Source organism: Rhinopithecus roxellana, chromosome 8, assembly GCF_007565055.1.
Source record: "Rhinopithecus roxellana isolate Shanxi Qingling chromosome 8, ASM756505v1, whole genome shotgun sequence".
NCBI classification, from domain to species: domain Eukaryota; kingdom Metazoa; phylum Chordata; class Mammalia; order Primates; family Cercopithecidae; genus Rhinopithecus; species Rhinopithecus roxellana.
In genome coordinates, this window is record NC_044556.1 from 40,131,678 (window position 1) to 40,157,776 (window position 26,099).

General features: G+C 43.7%; 1 protein-coding gene across 6 annotated transcripts in view; it reads left to right on the top strand.

The window, feature by feature from the left end:
* Positions 1-26,099, top strand: part of ARHGEF11 (Rho guanine nucleotide exchange factor 11) — a 110,927-nt gene that overhangs the window by 61,103 nt on the left and 23,725 nt on the right. For 3 of the 6 annotated variants that reach the window (XM_010381272.2, XM_010381270.2, XM_010381273.2), the window contains exons 3-17: positions 398-496; positions 4,330-4,379; positions 5,188-5,245; positions 6,101-6,279; positions 7,453-7,524; positions 12,704-12,823; positions 14,499-14,544; positions 15,182-15,258; positions 16,403-16,540; positions 20,919-20,993; positions 21,206-21,307; positions 22,418-22,516; positions 23,717-23,759; positions 25,031-25,127; positions 25,307-25,429. In XM_010381272.2, the coding sequence (XP_010379574.2) occupies positions 398-496; positions 4,330-4,379; positions 5,188-5,245; positions 6,101-6,279; positions 7,453-7,524; positions 12,704-12,823; positions 14,499-14,544; positions 15,182-15,258; positions 16,403-16,540; positions 20,919-20,993; positions 21,206-21,307; positions 22,418-22,516; positions 23,717-23,759; positions 25,031-25,127; positions 25,307-25,429 (1,378 nt within the window). The remainder of the gene's footprint in view (positions 1-397; positions 497-4,329; positions 4,380-5,187; positions 5,246-6,100; positions 6,280-7,452; positions 7,525-12,703; positions 12,824-14,498; positions 14,545-15,181; positions 15,259-16,402; positions 16,541-20,918; positions 20,994-21,205; positions 21,308-22,417; positions 22,517-23,716; positions 23,760-25,030; positions 25,128-25,306; positions 25,430-26,099) is intronic. The other 3 variants (XM_010381275.2, XM_010381274.2, XM_030935759.1) reach the window with 2 other exon arrangements.

Below are 26,099 nucleotides of genomic sequence, written 5' to 3' on the forward strand. Positions count from 1 at the left end.
TAACTTCCAGGCTCACTTGGGCTTCAACCCTGGGAGGCTCCTTATCGATAATATTAGTCTTCAGGAGGATGGCTAGACCTGGTCCTGCCCCTTCTTTGACCAGTCTCACCCAGACACACCAAAAGGGACAGACATGTATGTGAGAGACAAGCATTTTAGCACCTCAGAGAAGGGTAGTTTCTTATTTGGAATACAAAGTAAGTTACAGGTTTTGCCAACCACCGAGGGAGGCGTGTCATTGCAGTAGTGTTTAGACAGGAATAGTCTAGGGAATTTGGTTAATGTGAAAAGGCTCCTTGAAGAAGAAAGGCACTGAGGCTTCCCTGGGTTGGTCTTGGCATGTGTACACTAACCTTCCAATGACGCTGCATACTCAACCTTTCTCTCCGCCTCCCAGGTCTCGTTCAACGCTGTGTCATTATCCAAAAGGACCAGCATGGCTTCGGCTTCACAGTCAGTGGGGATCGCATTGTTCTGGTGCAGTCTGTGCGGCCTGGTGAGTGCTGCATCCCTCCTGCCCACGGTGGACAGTTCTTGCAAAGCCACCATGTATGTGACAGTGCCACTCGTGCTTTCCTGTGGGGCATGAATGAATTACTCTAGAACTAGTTCTCCATGGGTGCCTGGGGAAGCCTCTTTAATGCTAAGCCCCCAGGCAGAATTTCTAGAGATTGCACCTCATGCTTGCTTCCCTGGCTGGGAAGTGAAAAACCAGCAAAATAGCTGTCAGGTCATCATCAGGCAGATGTCTGATTGCCATCGAAGGGAGCCCCTCATACTGGGTCACAAGATTCTGTGGAAGAATCAAAGACCCCCTTTCTTCATATTTACCTCCACATTACCTGGCTAAGTGCACAGATGGTCACTTTCTACAGTTTTATAACCTGAGACAGGCACAATGGTCCAAATGATTACAGAGCACATTTGCTGATACAATTAACATTAAATAATAAATTACAAACAGATGAATGATATATGTTGGATGTGATGTCAGGGGAAATGGTGTTTGGAAGTTTGAGTAGTTTGTGATTTGAGGCATAGCCATTTTCCTTGTGATCATTTGGGAAGCCCTCTTAAAAGAAACAGGATTTTTAGAAGTAGTTTGAAAGAAGAAAATGAAAAGCAGATCAGCAGGATAGGAATTTGGTGGGAGGGAAATGAAGAGTGGGTGGGTATCATAGCCAAATCCATCCAGTTACCAGTTGTGTATAGAAGGGGCGTGAACAGTCAAAACTCTAGCATATGCCAGGTAGTGGAACCATTGTTGGTGGTCCAGGCTGAGGAAGACAATCAGAAAGGCAATGGGTGGCCGGGCGCGGTGGCTCACGCCTGTAATCCCAGCAATATGGGAGGCCGAGACAGGTGGGTCACGAGGTCAGGAGATTGAGACCATCTTGGCTAACACGGTGAAACCCCGTGTCTACTAAAAATACAAAAAAATTCACCAGGCGTGGTGGCAGGCGTCTGTAGTTCCAGCTACTCAGGAGGCTGAGGCAGGAGAATGGCGTGAACCTGGGAGGCAGAGCTTGCAGTGAGCCAAGATTGTGCCACTGCACTCCAGCCTGGGTGACTGAGCGAGACTCCATCTCAAAAAAAAAAAGAAAAGGCAATGGGAGTGGAAGAGTCCTTAAAGGGTAAAGAAGTGTCCCTAAAAGGAGTAAACTTCAGTGCAGTAAGTAGCATTGGGCTGGTGACATGGAGCATCCTAGGCTTGGCTTAGACAAGAGCACAAGGAAAGGATTGGGAGCAGGTTTCCTGATAGTGCAGAGCAGGAGGGAAAATAGACTTGCATTGATTTTGGAGGAAGATACGGGATATGTTCACAGAAAAGATGAAAAGAGAATTTCAAATTTATGACCAAAATGAGGTATGTGGATCATATAAGGATATAAATAAGTATGGCTTCTTATGTTTGGGAGTAAACTTACATCAGTGGGAGGTTTGTTTTGCATATCCTGGGCTGAAGCTCTAAAAAGATAGTTTTATTCTTTGCTTTTCTTATTTCTCAGGGTTCCTGGACTAGGGTGAGACAGAGTTAGTGGAACTGCCAGTAACTTGTACTTTTCCTCTGCCGGTCTATCTGGTACAGAAAATATGGGATCCCCTCCAGTGAAGTCTAGGTTCAGCTCTCCTTTACCTTCTTCCTTTTCTTAGGCTGAGCAGAGTCAGACCCAGAGAGGAAAGAAGGAAAAGATGGCTTACAAGGAGAATATGAGTTCTAGAGTCTGTGTGTGTGTGAGTTGTGTGTGCCTGCATATGTGCGTGTGTGTGTGTGTTGGGGAGGAGAGTAGAAGAGACTTCATTTGGATTGGCATTGAAGTCACAAGAGTAGCAAAGCAGCGGTTATCTTTTACAGGTATATATTAAGTTTTTTAAATTCACTGTTTCTCAAAGTATAATCTGTGTTCTGCCTGTGTTAGAATCACCTAAGCCCAAGATGATTGAAATCCTTTTTCTTGGGGCTGACCTCGGAAACACTGAATTGCTTTCTGGCAAGAGGTCCAAGAAATACACTTTTTAAAAATTCCCACAGTGATTCTCATGCTTGCTGAAGTCTGAGAACTTCTCAAGTTCCTTTACTCTGAAGAGTTCAGTTTTTTTTTTTTTAAACACTAAGTTACTAGAAGTCACCTCACGTGTTTCATACATTCAGGCAAGATAGCTCTGTTCTCTTTAATGTTAGTTTCTAAATGAATGTATAAGACGGAATTTTAAGCTATTTGCAAGTACTCTTCCATAAATAGCACACTTTAGATGAGGGTAGTCTTGAGTCCCAGTATTGAAAAGCCAAATTGGAATGTAGTCATCACTGTATTTTTCTTTTTAGAGTAGAAACATTTAGATGGGCTTTGTGGGAGTTTTGTTTTGATCAGAGGAATGCAACTTACAGATTTAATGATCACATTGGGGCAAATGTACAATATGTAAGTTTTATGCTTCTCATTAACTTGTTTTGGCTTTAGTGTTTTTTGTGCTTCCTGGATGTAAATTAAACTAGGAATATAAGTCATTTAAAACTATCTTATGAGGCTAGGCGTGGTGACACATGCCTGTAATCCCAGCACTTTGGGAGGCCAAGCCAGGAGGATTGCCTGAGCTCGAGTTCAAGACCAGCCTGGGCAATATGATGAAACCCTGTCTCTACAAAAAATACAAAAATTAGCCGGGTGTTTTGGCACATGCCTGTAGTCCCAGCTACTTCGGAGGCCAAGGTGGGAGGATCGCTTAGCCTGAGAGGTCAAGGCTGCAGTGAGCCAAAATCACACCGCTGCACTCCAGCCTGGGTGACAGAGTGAGACACTGTCTCAAAACAAACAAACAAAGCATATTGTGGTCAAAACCACTGTAGCCTCCAGTTGAATGACAAGTTGAAAAAGTCAAGAGCATGTTCTTTTGAGCACCTCACAGTCAGTCACCATCAGAAGCTCTTCCTTTGGTCCATTTTAAAGGGAGAAACTGTGCTGAGTATGGAGGCTTACGCCTATAATCCCAGCATTTTGGGAAGCCCAAGGCAGGAGGATCACTTGAGCCCAGGAGTTCAAGACCAGCCTGGGCAACATAGTGAGACCTCATCTCTACAAAAAAAAAAAAAAAAAAAATTTTTTTTTTTTTTTAATTAGTCAGGCATGGTGGCACACACCTATAGTCCCATAGCTACTTGGAAGGTTGAGTTGGGAGGATCACTTGAGCCCAGAAGATCCAGTCCGTAGCGAGCTGAGATCACACCTCTGCACCCCAGCTTGGGCTACAGGGCAAGACTCTGTCTACAAAATAAAGGAGTGGAGAAACTGTAAATGGCTTAAAACAGTTTTTTTTTTTTAAAGAAATAAAACAGTTATCTTTAATGATGTGAACACCCAGAATATCTTTATGAACCTCTCAGGACTTAGGAAACTCTTGTTTTCATCCTTTTCTCTGTATTTCTCTTAATTATTATTTTAACAATTATGTTTCATACAGTAAACTCATTTTCCCCCCGGATAATAAAAAGTAACTCTGATTTGACCTTGGAACATATCCAGACACATTCGAGTGAGGCACACGTGCTCTTTCCAGAGCCTGGCCCTGCCTCGCTCCTGCCTTGGCCTGGCTGTTAGAAGTCTGGCATCTTGGTGAAAGGAAGAGCAGGAGATGGGACCTTATATAGTTCACTCTAGCTTTAGAGTATTTGTGTCACTGGAGTAGAATAGAAAGTACACCCAGAATTTGAGATACTTAACACAGAGAAATAAGAGGAAATTTCAGAGGAGAGGTGATCTGACAGGGGCCTTGGTGTAGCTTCAGTGGAAGAGGTTGTTGGGCTGTGCTGACCAGGCCTTCTCCTTACAGGAGGTGCAGCCATGAAGGCCGGTGTGAAAGAGGGCGACCGGATCATCAAAGTGAGTGACCCCAACACGCACTCCCACTCCCAGCAGTGGAAATAGATGTGCAGGGCACTCCTGGCCTTGGCCCATCCTGCACACTTTCATCTTAATACCAACTGCCAGGCAGCCACTGAGTGAGGAGTGGTACCATGCGAGGGAGCATAGTGGTATAGCATAAGAGAGAGTAAGGAGGAGGATAGCTGTATTCCGTATTTTAGGCCCTTCTTGACTCTAAAGCAACCAAACTTCTACAACAAGTTTTATTATTCTCATTTCACAAATTACCAAAATAAGATTAAGAGGGAGGGTTAGTAACTAGTGAAGGATCCAAGACTTCAATTCTCAGGTTGATATTCTTTCCTCCATATAATGCCAACCTGGGGTCCTTGCTCATTCTGAACTACTGTAACCTGCCCTGGTCGTTCAGACCTTTCTTCGACAGAATGGTGTTCAAGACCAGCCTGGGCAACATAGTGGATGCATTAAGGAAATCCTAGGTGCAGAGACTTCTTAGTCCTCTGTAAGGAGGAAGCACACTGGGTGAGTGGACATTCACATGTGTGTGACGCAAGTGGTTAGAAAAGTGTATACCAAAAATAAGTGAATGAATGAACAAATTAAGGAATGAAGACACAGGTTTTATTCTTGAAAACTCATAGGCTAGCTGGAGACCAAATTCATAGTGTGATTTGAGTAAACAAGTGACCAGAGGAGGCTAAAGAGCATTGGAAAATGGCTTCCTAAAAACGTGGCATTTTGAACTTACAGAAGGATCCCCTAGCTGTTCATCACCATTAATCAATACTGTTTGTCCCTCCAACAGGTCAACGGCACCATGGTGACCAATAGCTCACACCTGGAAGTGGTAAAGCTGATCAAATGTGAGTTGGAGAGAGGTGACAACTAAAGTAGGGGAGCAGATGGTCCAAGAGGGAGGAAACAGGGAGGAAAGGGCAGGCCTGCCATCCCAGGAGGTTTCCTTTGTAGATGTGTGAGGCAGCTGAAGTCACATCTTTAATCTTAACATGGAGTGATCTACTTAAATGGCCACAATTCCCTATTATTTCAAGTGGAGACAGTACTAGGCTCTCATGAGACATCTTCATTTTTACCCACATTCATCTTTGCCACTCCCATTTAGACCACATTCCTACTGAGACCAGGTCTCCCTCAAATACCTTTCAATTCACTCTGCCACTGATGGACATTCTTACTCATTTGTTTTCTATTTGGCAGGGAAAAGCAACAATAATCTGTTTATAGCCAGGAAGGCCCAACAATTGAGTCTGCACAAATATTCAAATAGAAACAACAAATGTTGAAGAGAGAATTGAAGAATGTGGGAAGTTTGGGGAGAGCAGAGGGCTAGAATCTGAGTGCCTGATCTGTGCCATGTGGGCAGTATGCTCGGAGCATGACACTGGCTACTTACTTTAGTGAGATAAAGAGGGAAACGGGGCTGCTGAGGCAGCCTGTGGGGCGTGTTCCCAGATATTTATGAGTGGAATTCTAGTTGAGGTCTCTGCATGAAGGAAGGTCAGGAAGCAATACTTGGGTCAATGCAAGGCATGAAGGAAGGGATTAGAGAATGTGTGGGGCATTAAAAGTGAGAAGAACTTCATCTACAGAATTATGAGTTTAATGACAGGACAAGGGAGAACAGCCCCCTCCTGTATAGCTGGACTGTCTCTCCAGAACAGCACTCCTGGAGCAAATCTCTCTCTGTTTCCCTCTAGCTGGCGCCTATGTCGCACTCACCCTCTTGGGCTCTTCACCTTCATCCGTGGGCATCTCTGGGCTCCAGCAGGACCCATTCCCAGCAGGAGCTCCCCGAATCACGCCAGTGATCCCCCAGCCACCACCTCCTCCACCTCTGCCACCTCCACAACGCATCACAGGACCCAAACCTCTACAGGTAATAGTCCTCCTGGCTTTCTTTGCTCACCCTAATGTACTGTTGAAAAGCTCCGCATTGGGGAGGAAAGCAGGTTAAATCCAATGGGGCTGTGGTAAACAGAGACAAGCCAAAAGACACATGGAAGACCATTGAAAGAGTTGAACAAAAATGGGGGCTGCACAATAACAGTTGTTCCATGCCTTAGTGTCCTCCTTCCATGCAAATGCATATGAGGTTTTATCACACAGTAACATTGTTTGTTTCCTAAATGTGTAGAAGGCTCTAAGGATGCTGTCCAAAAGTGCTCCTCATCGGAGAGAAAGTGTACACTTCAGGCAGGGACAGAATGCATCTGTTCAAGACCGTTGCCAGTCAGTGTTAACCAGGGTTTGGTATAAAGTCAAGGAGTAGGGGAAAGGCTTTCTAGAGAAAAAAGCCTGCTTCGAGGTGCAAAATATAGAGCCCACTCAGTAAAGGGAGGGATCAGAAAAGGACAAAAACAAGTAGAGGCCAGGCGCAGTGGCTCACGCCTGTAATCCCAGCACTTTGTGGGGCTGAGGTGGGAGGATCACTTGAGCTCAGGAATTCGAGACCAGCCTGGGCAACACGGCAAAGCCCTGTCTCTACCAAAAATACAAAAAATTAGCCAGACATGGTGGCATGCACGTGTGGTCCCAGGTACTCAGGAGGCTGAGGTAGGAGGGTTGTTTGAGCCCAGGAGGCAGAGGTTGCAGTAAGCTGTGATCGTGCCAATGCACTCTAGCCTGGGTGACAGAGTGAGACCCCATCTCAAAGAAAAAACAAACAAACAAGTAGAAAGAGAACTCTAGAAGCAAGAAACACCTATGTGAAGAGTTAGAGGGGGACAAAATGCAGACAAGTATAGGGAACAGAATTTTTCAGTTGGAATGAAGACCGAACCCACAAGTCCTGGGAGACTTTAGGGAGCAACTTGATACCGAAGGTGATTACAGCCAAGGTTTCTAGAAACTGAGGCATAAACTCGAAATAAGATTTTGTGTTTACTGCGTTCCATCAAGGTACTGAATGAAACATACTTATGATCCAGGCTGTACTCTCATAGCTTTCCTTGCCCAAGAATCAGCAGATAGAAGAGAGTTAAGCTATTGAAGAGAGTTAAGCTATTGAGTTAGTCCCTAACTCTTATGTTGCCATGTTTTCCATCTCTAGGATCCTGAAGTTCAAAAACATGCCACCCAGATCCTCAGGAATATGCTGAGGCAGGAAGAAAAAGAATTACAGGTAAGGTCACTGCCAGGGGTAGACTGGCCATTGCCTGAGTGAAATAATACTTTATCAGAGCAGTCTGCCAATGTACATAACTTAATTTACAGGCAATATCCTATCACAGTAAAACCTCAAAAAATAAAACTTCCGGACCACTAAAGAATTGTCATTGGCCAGTAGAATTTGTTAAAGCAGAATTTCACCAATAAAATGAGTAGGATTTTCCATGTCTAATAGATTAGGATAGTGAATATGTAGACAAAAAAAACGTCAGTGGAGTTTATCTGGGACATTTCCAAGGAAGGGAAGGAAAAGAAGGCTGGGTAGGTGAGTGCTGGGCCAGACTGAAAGAGGTGGGGAGCACTTGGGTGAAGGATGAAGAGAGTTTTTGGGCCTAGGAAGTGATGTGCATGGAGAACAGTAAGATGAATTTGCTGGAGTGGAATAGCCAGATTCCTATTATAGTTATCCATGTAAGTGCCACCATATATAAAACATTGTTTTAGTTTCTAGGCTATATAGAAATAAAAAAGATTAGATGGTTCTTGCCCTCAACATGTTTAAAATCTAATGGAGGAAATTCAGATCACAGTAGGAGGGAGAGTGGGAGGAACAAAGAGCGTACAATAAGAGAACAAAGAAGAGAAATAATAATTAATAATGGGAAACATTGGGAAGGGCTTCACATAGAGGATAGTATTTCAGCTGGGCCTTGAAAAGTGATACTTTAGTAGGCAAAAGAGATGAGGGAGGGAATGCTAGTGAAAAGACAGCATAGGTCAAAGGCACAAAGATATGAAAATTAATGTATTTATTTCACAAGCACTGAGTCCTTGCTATATGCTAGGTACTGTGTGTGTGCTGGAGCAGTAGATGGGAGTAATGTTAGGGGTGGGTGTTGGAATGGTTACAAAGATAAACAAGAGGTGAACTTCTCCTTTAATGAGTTAGTGATTTCATAGGATATGGATGAATGAATGAAGATATACTATATTATGGTAAGTGCTTATATTTATATATTGGCAAATGTCAGAGTAATCAAGACAGTATGGTACTGGTTCAAGGATAGACCTATAGATCAATGGAACAGAATTCAGATTCCAGAAATTAACCCATACATCTATGGTCAATTAATTTTCAACAAAGGTACCAAGACAATTCAATGGAGAAAGAATAGTCTTTTCAACAAATGGTGCTGGGACAACTGGATACCTACATACAGATAATGAATTTGGACCCTTACCTCACACAGTAAACAAAATTAAACTCAAAGTGGACAAAGACTTAAATGTAAGAGCCAAGACTATTTTTAAAAACTGTAAAACTCTTAGAAAAAGTTTTAGGTAGTAGTAAATCTTCATGACCTTGGATTGGGCAGTGGTTTCTTAGATATGACACCAAAAGCATAACCACCCCCCAAAAAAAGATGGATTTCATCAAAATTTAAAACTTGTGTGTGTCAAAGCATTCTATCAAGAAAATAAAGACAACCCATAGAAGAAATGGGGAAAAATATTTACAATTCATGTGTCTGATAAGGGTCTAATACCAGAATATATAAAGGACTCTTAAAAGCTCAACAATAAAAAGACAACCCAATTTAAAAACTTGCAAAGGATTTGAATAGACAGTCTTTAAAGAAGACAGACATACAAATGGCCAATAAGCATGGGAAGATGCCCAACATTGTTATTCACAGGGAGATGCTAATCAAAATGACAATGACCTACCACTTCTCACCTATTAGAATAACCAAAATAATGGAAAATAACAAGAGTTGTGAGATGTAGAGAAATCTAAACAATACTTGTTTATGTTTTGTCTGCATATTCACTATCCTAATCTATTCTGCCACTGATGGTGGGAGTGTAAAATAGTGCAAGCACTCTGGAAAACAGTTTGACAGTTCTTCAAAACGTGAAACACAGCAATACTATATGACCCAGCAATTCCACTCCCAGGTATATATCCAAGAGAATTGAGAACATAGGTTCACACAAAAACTTGTACATGAACATTCATACTAGCATTATTAATAATAGCCAGAAAGTAGAAACAACCCAAATGTTCATCTGCTGATGAATAGATGAGCAAAATATAGTCTGTTCATACAATGGGATTTTACTCAGCCATAAAAAAGAAAGAAGTACTGATAAATGCTATAACATGGAAGAACCCTGAAAACAGTATGCCAAGTGAAAGAGGTCAGACACAAAAATCTACAGGTCGTATTATTCCACTTACATGGAGTGTCCAGAATATGCATATTCATGGACAGAAAGTAGATCAGTGGTTGCCAGAGGGTGAAGGAAGGGGAAATTGGGTGACTGCTTACAGGTACCACCTTTCTTTTTGGAGTTATGGAAATATTCTGGAATTAGATAGTGGGGGTGGCTGCACAACTCCGTGAATATACTAGAGACCACTAAGTTGTACACTTTAAAATGGTGACGTTTGTGTCATATGAATTATAGCTCAATAACAAAAAAATTTTAATGCTCTTGAAGCCCAAAACAAAGCATAATTATTTATGCAGTGATCAGAAGGCTTCATGAGGTGGTGCTTGAGTTGGTTTCAGTATCCTGTTAATAGAATATTGAAAATGGCAGTGGGACCAGGAGTGGTGGCTCATGTCTGTAATCCCAGCACTTTGGGAAGCCAAAGTGGGAAGATTACTTGAGCCTACGAGTTCAACACCAGCCCGGGCAGCATAATCAGACCATGTATCTAAAAAAATTTTAAAGATTAGCCAGGCATAGTGGTGCATACCTGCAGTCCTAGCTACTTAGGAGGCTGAGGTAGGAGGACGACTTAAGCCCAGGAGTTCGAGGCTGCAAAGCTATAATCGCACCACTGCACTCCAACCTGAGTGACAGAGCAAGATCCTGTCTCAGAAAAAAAGAAAAAGAAAAAGAAAAAACGCAGTGAGTGTTGTGACTGGAAGGTGTTATTGGCCTTGAATACCATGAGGAGCTTGGAATTTGTTTTGAAGTCTGGGAATGAATGAAAGAATTTTGAGTGGGGGACTGATCACATTTTCAAACCAGTGTTCTTTAGAGAAGTGTGTTAAATGTAAGGAAACCATCTAGGAGGCTATTGCAGTAGATAAGCAATAATGACAGATTTAACAAGAATGGTAGGAGTACGAACAAAAAGGAGAGGATAGCAATGGGAGACTTGTCAGAGGGCCAATCAGCAGAACTCATCCATTGGTGAAGGAGAAGAAGGAATGAAAGATGGCTCCAAGTTTGTATGTCTGGGTAGATCAGGTGATACTGGTGACAGAGTGAGATAGAGGAGAGGAGCAGAGTTGAGGGGAAGGAAATGAAGGTCAGCTTTGGGTATACTAGTGTAAGGTGCCCATGAGACATTCAGATACAAACCAGCCACCAGGCATATGGAGATAACAGGGCTGAACTTAGGAGAAAAGCCTGGGTTGAAATAGAGATTCAGATATCCTCAGTATGAAGGTGATAGTTGAAACTGGGGACTGGATGACTAAAAGAGATCACCCAGAGTACCAGTACAGAGAGGAGAGAACTGAGGATGGACTTTTGGGACATATGTGCTTCTACAGCACATGGTACCAACCTCTAATATCACACCACTTGCTATTACATTTGATTTTTGGAAGAGTAGCCTGTGCAGTAATGGGAGGAAACTAGATTTATATATGTTGATGAGCGACTAGAAGCAAAGAAGTGCAGGGCCCTAGCTGTAGACTAATGTTTTGAAACTTTTGGCTATGGGCCAGGCATGGTGGCTCACACCTGTAATTCCAGCACTTGGGGAGGCCAAAGCAGAGGAACTTTTAGGCCAAGAGTTCAAGACCCCTGGGCAACATAGCAAACCCCTGTGTCTATTTAAATAAATAAATAAAATAAAATCAGAAAACCACAGGCTCATATCCCTTTACAAAAAAAGAAAAAAAAATTGGCTGTGAAAAGAGGGGGAAACAAATAGGGCAGTGGCTTGAAGAATCATCAGAAATAATTGAAAAAGTTTTGTTGTGGTGGTTTTTGTTTTAAATCAGGAAACTTGAACTCCATTTTGTAGGACGGAGAAAAGGAGCCATTGGTAAAAAGGAGACTTTGAAGATATGTAAACAGTGCCCAAGAAGAGCCCAAAGCAGTCAGAGAGATTAACTTTTTAAAAGATTTAGACTTAGTTTCTCTTCTAAGCCAGGAAGAAAAGATGGCTGAAGATGTTTTGAAATGGGCTACAGTTGAGAAGGTTTTTACCAGATGGTATTATCAGCCAAGGCTAGGGAAGGGTTGGAGTTGGATGGGCATGGAGAAGATGAAATATTAAATATGGGGAATTTGTAAAATGGTTGTCAGGTAGCAGTGAAGCCCCAGATGAGCCTAGGTAATATGTGAACCCAATGTCTTTATTTAACCAAGCTTTATGGAGCATCTCCTTTTGTAATGAAATGTTAATAGCTGCCATGTATTCAGGTGTCTGACTTTGCGCTAAACGTTCTGCTAAGCACTTCATATACATAATCTCACTCCACTATTACACCCGTCCCATGAGGCGGGTATTGTCATCTCCATTTTATCGATGAGGATGTATTCAAGCTTGCCCAAGTCTATACAGCTAGTAAGTGGAGGTGCCAGAATTCAAAGCCAGGTGTCCCTAACTGTGAAGCCCTCCACCCCTGTGGTGTCCCCTGCTGTGTGCCCTGAGGAGTGCTGGGAAAGTGGCTAGGATGGTACCTGCTCTCCAGGAGCTTCCTGAGGGTGGGACTGGCAGAGGCATTGGCTGTTCTAGTCGACACTGCTTCCTCTCATTTCTTGTGGTTCTCATTGTGTGTAAGTTCCCTCTTCAGCACTTTTTTATGTTCTGGTCTGGACAGTCACTTTAATATTTCATACTTGAGTGGTAGCTGAAGAAGGCCTCATTTGGGATGTGGAACTTAAGGCAGACTTTGAAGAATGGCCCAGATTAGGACAGGCCTTTGTGTTTGTCCTCTTTCTGTGGTTGTCTCCTGTGTTCTTTTTCTCATCACTTACATCTTTTTCTGATCCTAAATGATGTTGAAATAGCATGTATCTACTTGGAGGCAGAGACCTCTTCTCTATCCTCTTTGTTTTGGGATAACTGCCTATTCTCTCCACTGGTGAGTCATCATTCTCTACTAACCACCCCTCTGCCTTTTCCCCTCCCCCTTCTCCTCCTCACCCATCCCCAGCGTATCTGTGAGGTCTATAGCCGGAACCCCGCCAGCCTACTGGAAGAGCAGATCGAAGGTGCCCGGCGGCGAGTCACTCAGTTACAGCTGAAGATCCAGCAGGAGACTGGTGGCTCAGTGGTGAGTGATGTAGGCACAGCTCTAGTAAGGGCACATGCAGTGGAACTGGGGGTAGAGTGAGAGAAGCAGCAAGGGCAGAAGGCTTCTTGGGTTATGCCAGGACCTCGAGGCTGAACTAGTAAGTGTTTAGTATTCTACAAAGAAACCAAGGTCAGCACCAGAGAGGCTGAACACTGTAGTGACACTTGGGATACCATCAAAAGAAAAAGTCTATTTCTTGCCCTCCAACAACGTGGGCAATGGAAAGAAAGAAATATGAAATAAACAGACCGTCAGTGTTAGTCTCTGAATTATCCTTCCCTTCTAGGTAGTTCCTCATAGTGGATGTGTGTGTATTTCTATACTGGTTTTACCCAGTATTTCATCTGGTATCGTTTCCCACCACCTATCATCAAGTAATGAGTCTTCTCAAAGAAATACAAGTACTTTTTAAACTCAGCCTACATAAAAGACCCCCAGTCAGTTGAGATGGATCTGTATCAGCAGATAACCACATTTTATGAAAAACTCCAGAGAGTAGATGGTTCTTTTATCTATTCTCTTCAGGGACTTGGCTATTAGTGTCTTACTGCTCTCCATCAGGCCTTAATTCTTTGGGTAAATAAGAAGTAATTCTCCAGAAACTTTAAGGTCTCCAACAATAACATTTGCCAAAGCCAATAGGAATTATTTAAAGATGATCTACTTTTGCTTTTAGGATATCCAGATCAAAAAAGTTTGGGAAACACAGGCAAATACATTTAAACTGCTTCATTTTCTGAAGGACTTCTCATATTACACGGTTGATAGGTAGAAGCTCAGGTTGGGGACTTAGACCATCTGGATTCAAATCCAGCATCACTTCTTATCAGCTTAAAGACTCTTGGGCAAGTTAATTAATCCATAGGAGCCTTAGCTTCCTCATTTATAAAATGGAGATAACAGTGTTGTCAAAGTTAAAGCATACCTTTGACACAGGGACTGTACATGTTTGCTGCTGCCACTGCACTGTTGGTTGTACTATGAGGTGATGAGTCTGAGAAACTAAGCTTGGAATCTGAAGGTCTGAGCTCCAACCCTGGCCTTAGGGTTGACCTGCTGTATATCTTGGGCAAGTTACTTAAGATCTCTGAGCTTCTGTTTCCTCATTTATAACATGAGAGTAATGTGCCTAAGCTAGAGCCATTGAAAGAGTAAATGTGACTTAGAAAAGTGCTTTGTAAACAGCAAAGCACTATCAACATTGCTTCCTTCACATCCCACCACCTTAGTCAGTCTCAGGCCAATGCCTGTCCATCCTCCTCAAAGACCTCCAAAGGTAAACCTTTTGTATCTTCTCTCGGTCACCTGTTTGAGTTTTTTTTTTTTTTTTTTTTTTTTTTTTTTTATACTTCTTGATGGTTAAGAAGTTCTTTCTTGTATCCAAATAAGGCAGTAGATGCTTTGAGGTCCAGGGTGATTAGATAAAGCTAGCTTTTAGAATTTCACTAATGGTAAAGCTCCCTTTCCACCATTAGGGGTCATTGTCATCCTCAAACTGTACAAATGAAGCAATATCTCTTCTAGCTGGGCATTTTTGAGGCAATGAAGCAGAAGAGGCCACTAATTGTAAGCAAATAAGGCACTGATTGGTGGAAGGAAACCGTAGGGGGAGAGGCTCACAGAATTTGCCCACCCTGTGGGCTTTCTGTTTCAGGATGTACTTCCACTATATGGTGACACCAGCCAGAGACCATCAGAAGGTAAGTCCCCCATCACCCCCTTTTTCTCTGGCATATCTCTAGTCCAGGTTTCTTATCTATTTACCCTCCCCATGGGGCAGATTCCAGGAAAGAAAATATATAGTGCCTGCCCTCTGAGAAACAGAATCATGGGAGAAAGCAGTACAAATACACAGGGAAGCTGGATACAACTTAGGCAGTAGAAATGAGTGTATAGGCAGTAGCCAGGATAGATAAGGGCCAATAAAATACCAGAATAAGTATGGTTCAGACAGCAGCTTGCCTGACAGCTCCTGGCGCTGAGGAATTCGGCAAATATTTGTTGTAAGAAGAAATGAGTGGTGACCAGAAGAGGGTTGGGAAGGAGTTGAGGGGCAAAACTAGTTGTGAGAGAGAGCTATGGAGTCTTATTTCAGGAGGTGACATGGCCTGTGCCCAGGTGCAGAGACAGGTGAAAGCTAGATGTGATGAGAGCAGAGGGGAGGTATGCTGGTAAGTGTCCAAGTCTAGGGGTCATGGGATGAGAGAGCTGAAGGGAAACTGGTGAAAAAAGGTGGCAGCTTCCCCTTCCTGTCCTGTGCACAGTTGCCCAGAATAAAGGCTCTCTTTCCCCCAGGCCACAGCTCCTTCTGTATTATAGAAACTATTTTCTTCTCAGGCCGGCTCTCTCTGGATTCCCAAGACGGGGACAGTGGCTTGGACTCTGGGACAGAACGCTTTCCTTCCCTCAGTGAGGTGAGTCCTAGCAGAGGAAGGCCCGTTCAGAACTTGCATTTGGGGTCCTTTCCCTTGCCCCAAGGCTCTGCTGCCTACCGGCTGCACTGAGGACTCTGTGTGCCTCTTCCATCCATCTAGTTCCAAGGATGTAATCACTGTGCTCTCGGTTCCAAAGCAGAAATTTCACATGCATCCAACATGCAAGACCATCAAATCTGGCTTTCATTTTATCATAGTCAACTCTGTTATATAAAGAGTAGGGTGGAGAGGATGGCCATGGCATGAACTATGGCAAGCCTTTGAGAGTGAGGGAGCAGAGACAAAATAATCTAAAACAATGACTTGACCAAAACACATTTCCACCTGTCCAGGAATAACATCATCTTAGATTAATACAGTGAACCCAACCTACTCAGAAGTGGTAATCTGTTTTTTGCTGTGGATCTTTTTCTTCTCAAATAGCTTGTCTTTTCTGGAATGACTAAAAGAATTTCAGGTTTTGACCCCGAAGGTTATCTCTTCCAGGTGTTCTCAGTTTGCATATGTAAACTGTAAACTGCAATATAAAAGTAAGAATGAGTGGAAGAAGTAGTAATGAAGTTAGCAAAATATTTGCTTAGCCAGAGTAATTAAATATGTGAATATGTGGTTGAAAACATGTTAAAAACCTAATTTTAGATAACAATTGCAATTTTATTTTCTTACTGCCCTGTCCATGGGAAAATGATGACATATATGTGAAAGGATCAGTATGTGGGAAAGTCACCAAGAAAGTAGAGTGGGACGGGGATCCTAAAGAATCTATAGTTGACATTATCTGGAAGGCCATGGAGTTAGTGATGAAGAGTGTGTGCTGTGGGTTGACGCTGCCTGGGTTAAGTTCAGGATACACTTCATGACTAGCTCTCTGACTTAGCAAGTCTCATAACCTCTTGGAGTCTCAGTTTCTTCATGTGAAAATGGGATGAATAATAGTATCTACCCCAAAGGGCTACTGTGAGAATCGAATGAGATAATATGTAATGAAGGGCTTAGTATAATGCCAGGCACAGAGCAAATACTGCACTTCTCTCAGCTGATGTTTAAGTATGTTTATCACCACCAACACCAAAGAGCTGAGCCTTGAGGGTCTTCCTTCTCACAGAATTCTTCATTTCTCTAGTCATTGATGAATCGGAACTCAATACTGTCAGACCCTGGGCTAGACAGTCCTCGAACCTCCCCTGTGATCATGGCCAGGGTGGCCCAGCACCACAGGCGGCAGGGCTCGGATGCAGCTGTCCCCTCCACCGGTGACCAGGTGAGTGATCCGGAGCCACCCTGCAGTTTTCCTTTTCTTTTCTCAGAAGTGAGATTTGGAGGCCTGGGTGTTACCAATACATGGTCTCGGATCATCAGACTAAACCCCTGCTTCAGCAACCCAAACTTTGAGACAGTCACTTACATAGAGAGCAAACAGTAAAGAAAGAGAACATGGCATAAATAGAGATAGAAAAGTAAGGCTGGCTCCGTTTCTATGTGGAGAGTAGGTGAATGCATCTGTAAAGAGTAACAGCCAAGGAGCGGATAGCTGGTCTTTCTGTCTGTACAGAATAGTAAATAGGTTTAGGCAGTGTTTCTCCAGGATGCTAATTTTCAGTTTCCCCGTTCCTTAGCAAAATCCTTTTCTCAAACAAAGTCTTATTATTTGGAACCCTAACATAGAAAAGAAAAAAAAAACAAAGCTCAGCTCCCCTAGGACCTTTACTGAGCAACCTCCGCCTGCCCTCAAGGGCACTTCCATGGAGCCCTAAGGTTCTGCAAAACCTGATTTGAAAGGCCCTGTTCTCAAGGATAGAGCTAGATCCAGGAGAGACTTCAGGAAGACGGGTTTTGACTTAATGCAAACAGCTTTCAAAGAAGCTGGGCTGTCTGGCAATGGCATGGACTTGAGAGCCAGAGAATTGCCTGTTGTTTTTCAGACACTGTTAACCGTGTCTAACAACGTTAGACATCTAAGTATTCAGTGTTCTACCTGTATAATGTTACTTAGTATTTTTCTTTAAGCCAACTCAGTTCTTTAAACTTAAATTAATCTTAAGGAAATCTGTCGTTACCTTAAATGAAAACCAGCATCACACACTATAAATGCAGAGTAACTGTAACCCTAAATGTAAGTTTAGAACCAAGTTTGTTAAATTCTACGTAGAAAGATATAGAACAGTGTAGAAGAAAGCTGCCATTTATATTAAAAAGAGGAAAAGGAGCCTCTTTCTTAAGACATCTCTGGATGAATGTTGAAGAAACTGGTGGTTATTGCCTCTGAGGAGGGGAATTAGGTGGCTTGAGGATGAAGTGGATGGAAGACTTTTTATTATCTTTACCCCTTTGTGTCCTTTTAATTGTAAACTACATGATGTAACTTACTCAAAATGTAGAGACAAAATTTAAAACAACCTGAAAAATAAACTCTAGCTCAGTTCTATTGCTTGTCAAAGGCTTTAATTAAGCTTGAGGCCAATTCTGCCTTGGTTAAAGGTATTAAAGCTATGCAGGCACCAGGCTGAAATTTTTCCTGGGTTAATCAAAAGGATGGAATGAGCACTGAAAAGAAACTAACTTTCTTAAACAATCTGAGCCAGTATTATTTAATGCCATGTCCAGATATCACCTAAAATCATTTGGACCCTCAACAGAAATCATCTCACTTAAAATCATTTTGAGTTCCGCTTCCCACACTGGAAAGCACTGGTGTCAGGAGTTATACAGGTGGTATTTTCAAACTGTGGGTTGTCATCTTTTGGTGAGTCATGATATTGGTATTGAAGGTCATGAGCAGCATCTGTTTTAATGAGGTGGAATCTAATAGTATGAAAAGAAAATATCAGAATTCATCATATGTAATAAGAGTATAACTTTGTGAAACTTCTGTTTTCATTACATATGTGTGTGCTGAGTTGCAGTGAAAACATATTTATTAGAAGTCATGGTCAACAGAAAGTTTGAAAGCTACTTTCTGGAGTTCTTTTGACTCTGGGAGCCTATTAATCACTGAGTCCAGGAGGAGGTCTTGAGAACAAGGGGTCTCTAAAGTAATTTGGATAAAGGGAGAGAAATGGTACAATGAAGAAAACAGAGCAAATGATAATCCTGCTCGCTGAGCTCTCTTTGGTGGCGTTGTGGCTTTAGTAAACTTGTCCTCTCACCTTGGAGTTCAGAGTTCCAAGCAGCATCTTGTTTCTCTTAGAGCATTTATCGCTCTGCTGTTATTTCCCTATGCGACTTACTTCAACTTTATTTGCTTTATCTCTGTAGGCATCTGGCACATAGTAGCCGCCTCATAATGTGTAGTGAATGAATGAGTGAATAGTAGTCATCAAAATTGTCTTCTGAGTGGCATCTTAGGGTAGGACTTATCCAGAGCTTCTAAGTTTCTTGAAGCTGAAGTTTCACAGTGTGATCTGTAGAAAAGAGGATCGTGGCCTAAGTGAACATAGTTTTTATAAATCTAGAGTCATGCAGGCATCAAAGGAAAATTCTAATCAAGAGCTACTGTGCAAAAGAAGAATACATGTGAGCAAGCCTCTCTGAACTTATTCTGGTTGGGCTGCCGAATTCACAAAAAATAGGATTTTAAAAAGACGACAACATATGATACTCTAATTTTACCCATTGTATAAAGTTTGGTTATTCTTACAATGTGGAGGGGAAAGGTGGGGAAAGGGATCTGATGGATATTGAAATGCCTAAGGTACCAGCTGCTGTGCCAGATCTTTACAAAAAATTTCATGTAATTCTCACAATCAGGAAAAAGGTTGGCTATTGGAATCTTCGTGTGGTCTAAGGGAATGTTCAAGGGCTAACCTTGTTACCGGCAGGGTCAGAACTAGAATTGAGTTCTCCTGGGCCCCAACACAGAGCTCTTTCCTATCCTAACCACTCTTTTATTGCCCTCTCTATAACCCTGTCTTTGTAGAACTGAAGGACCAAGTTCAGGTTGCTAAGGGGGTCAGGCATCTATCCTGTTCTAGGAAAGGCTTTCCTTCAGGTGGCTCATAGAAGTAGGTGTGGGGTCAGTGGTCTTGGAGCCCTTGTTTTCCTCTTCGAAATTGTTTCATCTTCTCAAAACTAAGTTGCTATTTTCAAGTGTTAAGAGCAAATAGAGTATAATTCCAGTTTCCTAATCGTAATAAATGTTAATAACAGCATAGGAAGAAAACTTATACTTTCCGTAAAACTGTCAGCAGCAGGGACATGGATGCAGAAGGAACTCTCACTTTCTGTTATGTTGTTCTATAGTGTTTGATCTTTTTAATAATAAGCATATTCTACTTTTGTAATCAGAAAGAATATGTATTTGTAAAGACTTTTTTTAAAAAATCCTCCCCATAAACAAGAAAAAACCTAGTGATTTTCAGGTTTTACTAGAGAGCTCAGTAGAGCCAGAAGTGCTCACCCACCACCTCCTGGGGCGCTCAGACCCCAAGAGGTTCAGAGACTAGGGTATTTAGGAGAGGAGGATACTCAGGATGTGTTTGGGAAATACAAATACAGCACAACAGGCCTGATTCTGCAGCTTTGAGCATGCCAGTCAGTCTGTCAGGGCCTCACTTTTTTCAATTACAAATGAGTGTTAGACTTTAGTTTCTGAGATACCTTCTGGGCCGCTCATGTTCTGTGACGCAGTCATTCTGGGCGTAGAGGCCATAAATATCCAGGAAAACAAAAAAAGAGTGAGGAGCATCAAGAGGAACTGTCAGGAAAAGCCCCTTAAGAAAGTGGGTTAGGAGGGTATCATAGGCCTGGGTTAAAGTAGGCACATGTAAGCTGAGTGGGTTCCAGAAGCAGAGACCTTGTTGGGGAATCACTAGAAATGAAGGAGGTCCAGTTGAGTGAGAAATAGAGTTAGCAGAAAAGCTTTGAAAGCTCAAGGAACCTTTAGGAGAAAAACTTGTGCAGTGAAGCATCTGAGAAGTTTATGCAATATGAAGTCTCTCTCATCATACCTAATCTATGGCATGTCCATTAGGATTAGGTTTTTACTTAAATTAGTATAAGGGGGAAAGAAAGAAAAGCCAGACTAAGAAATGTGGATTTTAGACAGGTAATGGGGATCTACCACAGATCTTGAGCGGGCAAGCGAAATAATGCAAATGGTGTTAGAGAAAGATCAGCCGCATCTCCATTTGTTCAGAGAGGCAGAGATCTACTAGTAGGCTCTCCCATAATTATTTAGCCACCAGTACTTACTAGGCACAGAATAACTGTTCAGTAGCACTGTGGTAGACACTGGGTTTGGAGGATGTGTGTTTGGGGTAGGGGTGGCTGTTTAGTCTGTTAAGGAGAACAGAGTCCCCAACCCAGCAGTCCAGCAGGAACTATAGGCTCTTATTTTGTTGACTGACAGTCCCACCCCAGACCTTTGCAAACAGGAAGAGAGCATTTTCTCCTACTTCCCATCTTCATATGTCATGTGACCAGGCTTCTCTGAATCTGCCCTGCCCCACCCAGAAGCAGTTGACTTCCTGCAAGTGGAAATCATTTCATCTGTGCTCTGATTGGGGGGCGGGAGTGAGATGCCAACGTTCACCAGACCCGGGTGGCTTTGTGAGTGCTGCAACTAAACAAACTTCACTGAGGTGGTTGAATTCTCTGTCCTCTGTAACCTCTCATCTCTACAACTTGACTCTCTCCCCCAGGGTGTAGATCAAAGCCCAAAGCCTTTAATTATTGGCCCAGAGGAAGACTATGACCCAGGTTATTTCAACAATGAGGTAACGGTTTCCTAGTTTTCTCCTTTCATCATTTTTTTGTCATACAAGCTGCTTTTGACTAGAAGCAGTTTGACTAGCATCAGCTGTGAAGGGAACTTGGGGCGGGGAGCCTCCTTTATGAACCCAGGACGGGGAATCACATGGGAGCTAAGCTGGAACCTGCTGTGCTGCTGTGCCTGGCCTCCCACCATGCTCATCCTTCTGCCTTCCAGAGTGACATCATATTCCAGGATCTGGAGAAACTGAAGTCTCGGCCAGCTCACCTGGGGGTTTTTCTACGTTACATCTTCTCTCAGGCAGACCCCAGTCCACTGGTAAGTCAGAAGCATCCGTCTTGATTGAGTGCCTGCTGGTGTTGGGCAGAGAGGACCTCTAGCCTCTGTTTCTGCTTCCTGGCTGTTACAATTCAGATCCATGGGCACAATCAGGGACTTCAAGGACAGAGACAAATAGCCAAGAAGATGAAACCTATGCAGAGGGAATTTTTCACTGTATGATGGAGCTAACTAACTACATTAGCTGCCTAGGGAGGAGCAAGAGAGCAAGGCCAGGAAAACTCATTCTTGATCAGTTCAGGAAATCGTCTCGGAGAAGTTGCTCTTCCTAGAGGTTTTTAATTGAAGGTAGATACAGACCAACTAAGGAGTTGAGAGAGTGGCCCTGTGAGAAAACTTGCAGATGGCAAGGCTTAAAGGGTGTTCCGTGTGAAGGTGATGACAAGAAGGAATGTGAGGGGATGGAGAACAAAGTACCAGGGACAGTATTCAGAGCCAGCAGCCTTCCCAGTTTCCTCATTCTGCTCAGCTGCTTAGAAAGGAAGAGGAGATGGAGGAGAGGGGTTGCGGTTGTATTCTTCAGAATAAACTTCTCACCTGGGGCATGGGCTGCTGTTTTGTCTTTCTGGGGACACCATCAGAAGCCAGAATGAACAACCATCCACAGGTATTGATTGAACACCTGTGTGCAAGTTCAAGGGCCAGAAGCATTCCTGAATTAAAGACAGGGCACACCCCAAAGAGAAATAAAATATGAACCCTTAAGAAACAAGACATAAACCAGCACAAAGACACAAGTGAAATACCACGTGTGGAGAGGATGCAGAGTTGAGGAGTGATCAGTGTTGAAGATGTGCCTGTGGGAAAGGGGGTGGGGATTATTTTGCCACAGGTTTCTGAAATAGTTTGACCCCGGCTTTCTCAACCTCAGCACTGTTTTGAACTGGAGAATTCTTTGTTGTAGACTGTTCCGTGCCTTTGGGGAAATATGACTGCATCACTGGGCTGTACCCACTAGATGCCAGTAGCACCACACTTGCCCAGTAGTTGTGACAATTAAAAATGTCTCCAGATACGGCCAAATGTCCCCTAGGGGGCAGAATCACTGTTGGGGGAGAACCACTGCTCTAACCCAGTTCTCTCTCCTAGCTTTTTTACCTGTGTGCAGAAGTTTATCAGCAGACAAGCCCCAAGGATTCCCGAAACTTGGGGAAAGACATCTGGAATATTTTCCTGGAGAAAAATGCGGTAAGGCAGTCATAGATTGGATTATAATTTTATTATATTCTTTGTACTACTCAGAGGCAGGGAAAATTAAGCAAAACATTCAGGCCACACGGAGACAGGTTCTTAAAGAGAAATCTAGGCTGAGAGATTAATATCCCTGGATTCTGTTCCTAGTGCCACTCTCAAAAAATCTCGCAGTACCTCTTTTGTTCCACATATAGAATACACATTGCCTCTCCCTGGAATGTTTAGAGGAAAAGATTGTACCAAATTCTCCCTGATTCAGTGCCCTGGTTCCTCCCAACCCTCCCTGCTTTGCCCATCCCTAGGCTGAAGAAACAGAGGTCTAGAGACATCAGATGATCTAGATCAGCGAGGCAAGAGGAGAACCCCGGTTTCTGAAGCTCAGTCTGAGTTGCTATTACTGCCCAAAGGCAGGAGTCAGAGGTGGGAGGACCCAGAGTATCTGGGGTAGACGGCACCCTGTACATTGGAACAGAGTTCCCAGGGGTGTGTCAGGGATCCCGCTGGCAAGAGCATCTCTGCCTGCAGAGGGCAATTGCCATCCCAGACTTTCTAGTCTAGTCAACTAGACTAATTCCAAGGTGACTTTATTCTTTTGGCAGTAAGCTAGTAGGGTTAATGAGGTTGGAGAAAATTGGTTTTTCTCAAGAGTTTTCTATTTGCCCTCTTAAATGGGTCTTGAGTAGGGAGGTTAGAGCTGCCAGTTGTTCTCTGTTGGTTGTTATGGAACCTCTCCAGTATCCAGGTGTCAGGGACTTGTGTAGTAAAAGCCAGAACACCATGCTAACTGCAAGGCTAGGTGACACAAGGCTAGCTTTCCCATGGGAGTGAGGGGGAGGGAAAGTCCACCAAATAGCCCAATAAAGGCTTTTCCCTTGCTGCTAAGTCAGCACGGGTCCACGTTTTAGACAACATGGCATTCCATGCACTCTTAATGGCCTGGAAATAAGAGTGAAAAACTGCCTGTGCCGCCCTTAGAATATTATACCAGCTTGCTGTGTAACCTCAGACTCCATTTCCCAGAAACCCTAGCCTAGAATTCAGGTGTGCAGTTGGGGAGTAATGAGAAGAATGGTAGGCAGATGTAGGCAGAAAGGCAAGAAGTTCATATGGGCAAGCCCTCCTCGCCTGGCACACTGTTGATCTCCCTGGAGTGTACAGACCTGACCACTTCTGCTCCACACTTCTATTTTTTAGCCTCTGAGAGTCAAGATCCCTGAGATGTTACAGGCTGAAATTGGTAAGTTGGCTCATTGGTCGGTTAGTCTCTTCTTGGTGCCTTTCTTGTCCTGAGCTCTCAGGAGACTCCAGAGGACAGAAGGGACATAGTTCCTGTTCTTGGGCAACCATCTTCTAATAGAGGAAAAGACCCATGAGACAGTTGCTCCAGAACACTGCACAGTAGCTTATGGACAGGTGCATATGGGACAGACCCTGCCTAGGCACTCACTTTGCCGGGGAGGAGCTTGTCATGGGAAGACATTGGACTTGGAGTTAGGAGACCTGGGTTCATGTCTGCCAGCCTTCTACATGAGCTCTCTGGTTCTCCATTGGCTTATCTGTACAAAGAGGAAATCAGACTTGATCAGGGATTCCTCAGCCAGGTTGGTTATCAAGAATCCCTTGGGGAACTCAAAAAATACAGAAACTAGGGCGTCACTCCATCCTCCTTGCAGAGTTGGAATCTCCAGAGTGGTTTTTCTTGTTGGTTTTTTTTTGGGGGGGGGGGGGGTTTATTTTTGTTTTTATAAGTTCCCTAATACTGACAGCAATGAGTCCAGAGTGAGGACCAGGCAGGCTAGATGGTGCCCAGCTCCCTTCTCCTTCTAATCATCAGTAGAAGAATTAAGGGGAGGCAGTCTAAGGTGATGTCAGCCTGAGAAGCTAATCACTGGCAGTTTTTTAGAGGACAGGAATTGGAAGCTGCATGTAGAAAGAGATGATTTGTGGGCACGTGTGATGGGGAGGAGAGCCCAGGCATAGGGTGAACAGAGCTTGCTCGAAAGCAGAGTGAGAGTAAAGCGCAACTCTCAGGGACTTAGCCTCGCCTGGGTGGAGCTAGATGCAGGGACTAGAGGAGAGACATCTTTCGGTTTCTACTGGGGAGCTCAGGTTTCATGGAATGTGAAGTGCTTGCCTCTTTTAGCTTTGAGCTGCTTCTGGAGCAGTAGAGGGGAACAAACCTCTCAGAGGTCTGCACTTGGATATCAGAAGATGGTACTTAGACCCATCCAGTAAGAGGGGCTTTAATCCTTCTCTTAATGGAGCACAGAACATCCAGAACATATTTTTGTCCTTGCCTTGGACTTTGGATATCAGGATTCCAGTCCTGAATTCAGGAATGACCTGAGAGGTCCAGGCCTCCTCTCCCTTTAGGCTAACAGGGCAGAAAGCCAGCCCTTCCTCCCAGTGTCACAGGGAGTTGAAATGCCTTGAGATGCTCAGCAGAAGTGATCTCCCCCCAACCCCCAGTACCCTACCCACTCTGCTTTCTCTGGTCTCCCACTACAGACTCACACCTGCGGAACAGCGAGGATGCCCGTGGTGTTCTCTGTGAAGCTCAAGAGGCAGCCATGCCTGAGATCCAAGAGCAGATCCATGACTACAGGTTGGCCCAGGAGCTGCCCTCCCACCACTCTCCTCGCACCTCTGCCTCTTGGCCTTGGCTCCTTCCCTCTGGGACGTGCACATATCTCTTGTTATATGTGTTTGCCTCGTTCTTTCTGGGTATCCATCTGTTGAGTGTTTGTGTATATTTCTTTATTTCCCTGTGTTTATCTGGCTTAGAACGAAGCGCACTCTGGGGTTGGGCAGCCTGTATGGTGAAAATGACCTGCTGGACCTGGATGGGGACCCTCTCCGAGAGCGCCAAGTGGCTGAGAAGCAGCTGGCTGCCCTTGGAGATATTTTGTGAGTCTTTCAGCTTCCTCCCACCCACCCCACTGAACATCCCAAGCAGGTTGACATATTTTGTGGGTCTGTTCTTTCAACCTCTCCCCCTCTTCCACTTCTTGCCTGATTCTCCTGCCCCTGAAAGATGGGGAGTCGTGCCCTCCTGCTGCATTGGTCAGGCTGAGGGCTGCAGGTGTTCAAGGGCGTAGCAGAGCCTGCAGCTCCTGATAGTCATTTGGTGGTTATGACAGACCCCGGGCCCCAGGAATGTGGTAAGCTTTCTGCTTTCCCCTGCTGGCCCGCTTCCTGACCTCTCTCCCTTCCTGCCTCTAAGATCTTATCTGTCACAGAGAGTGAGGCCAGTGCTGTGTGTACCCAGTGGATAAAGTTCCTTCAGTAGGCATCTAGAACTGGCTTAGGGGAAATTGAACCATCTTTTACTAATCCACATCAGAAAACTGAACTAGTGCAACATATTAAGGCGCTTCTGGCACAGCTGCTTTTGTTACGTTTTTCTAGCGCCATTTTCAAAAGTGTCGTAGGCACCTGTGATGAAAGCCCCAGTATCACAGACTTTGTGGGGACACTTCAGGCTTAGAAGTAATTTTTTTCCCTAATACTGCTTCTTACTAAGTAGCTATGTGACCTTGGTTAAGCCATTCCATACAAGTCAGATCCATCGGCACAG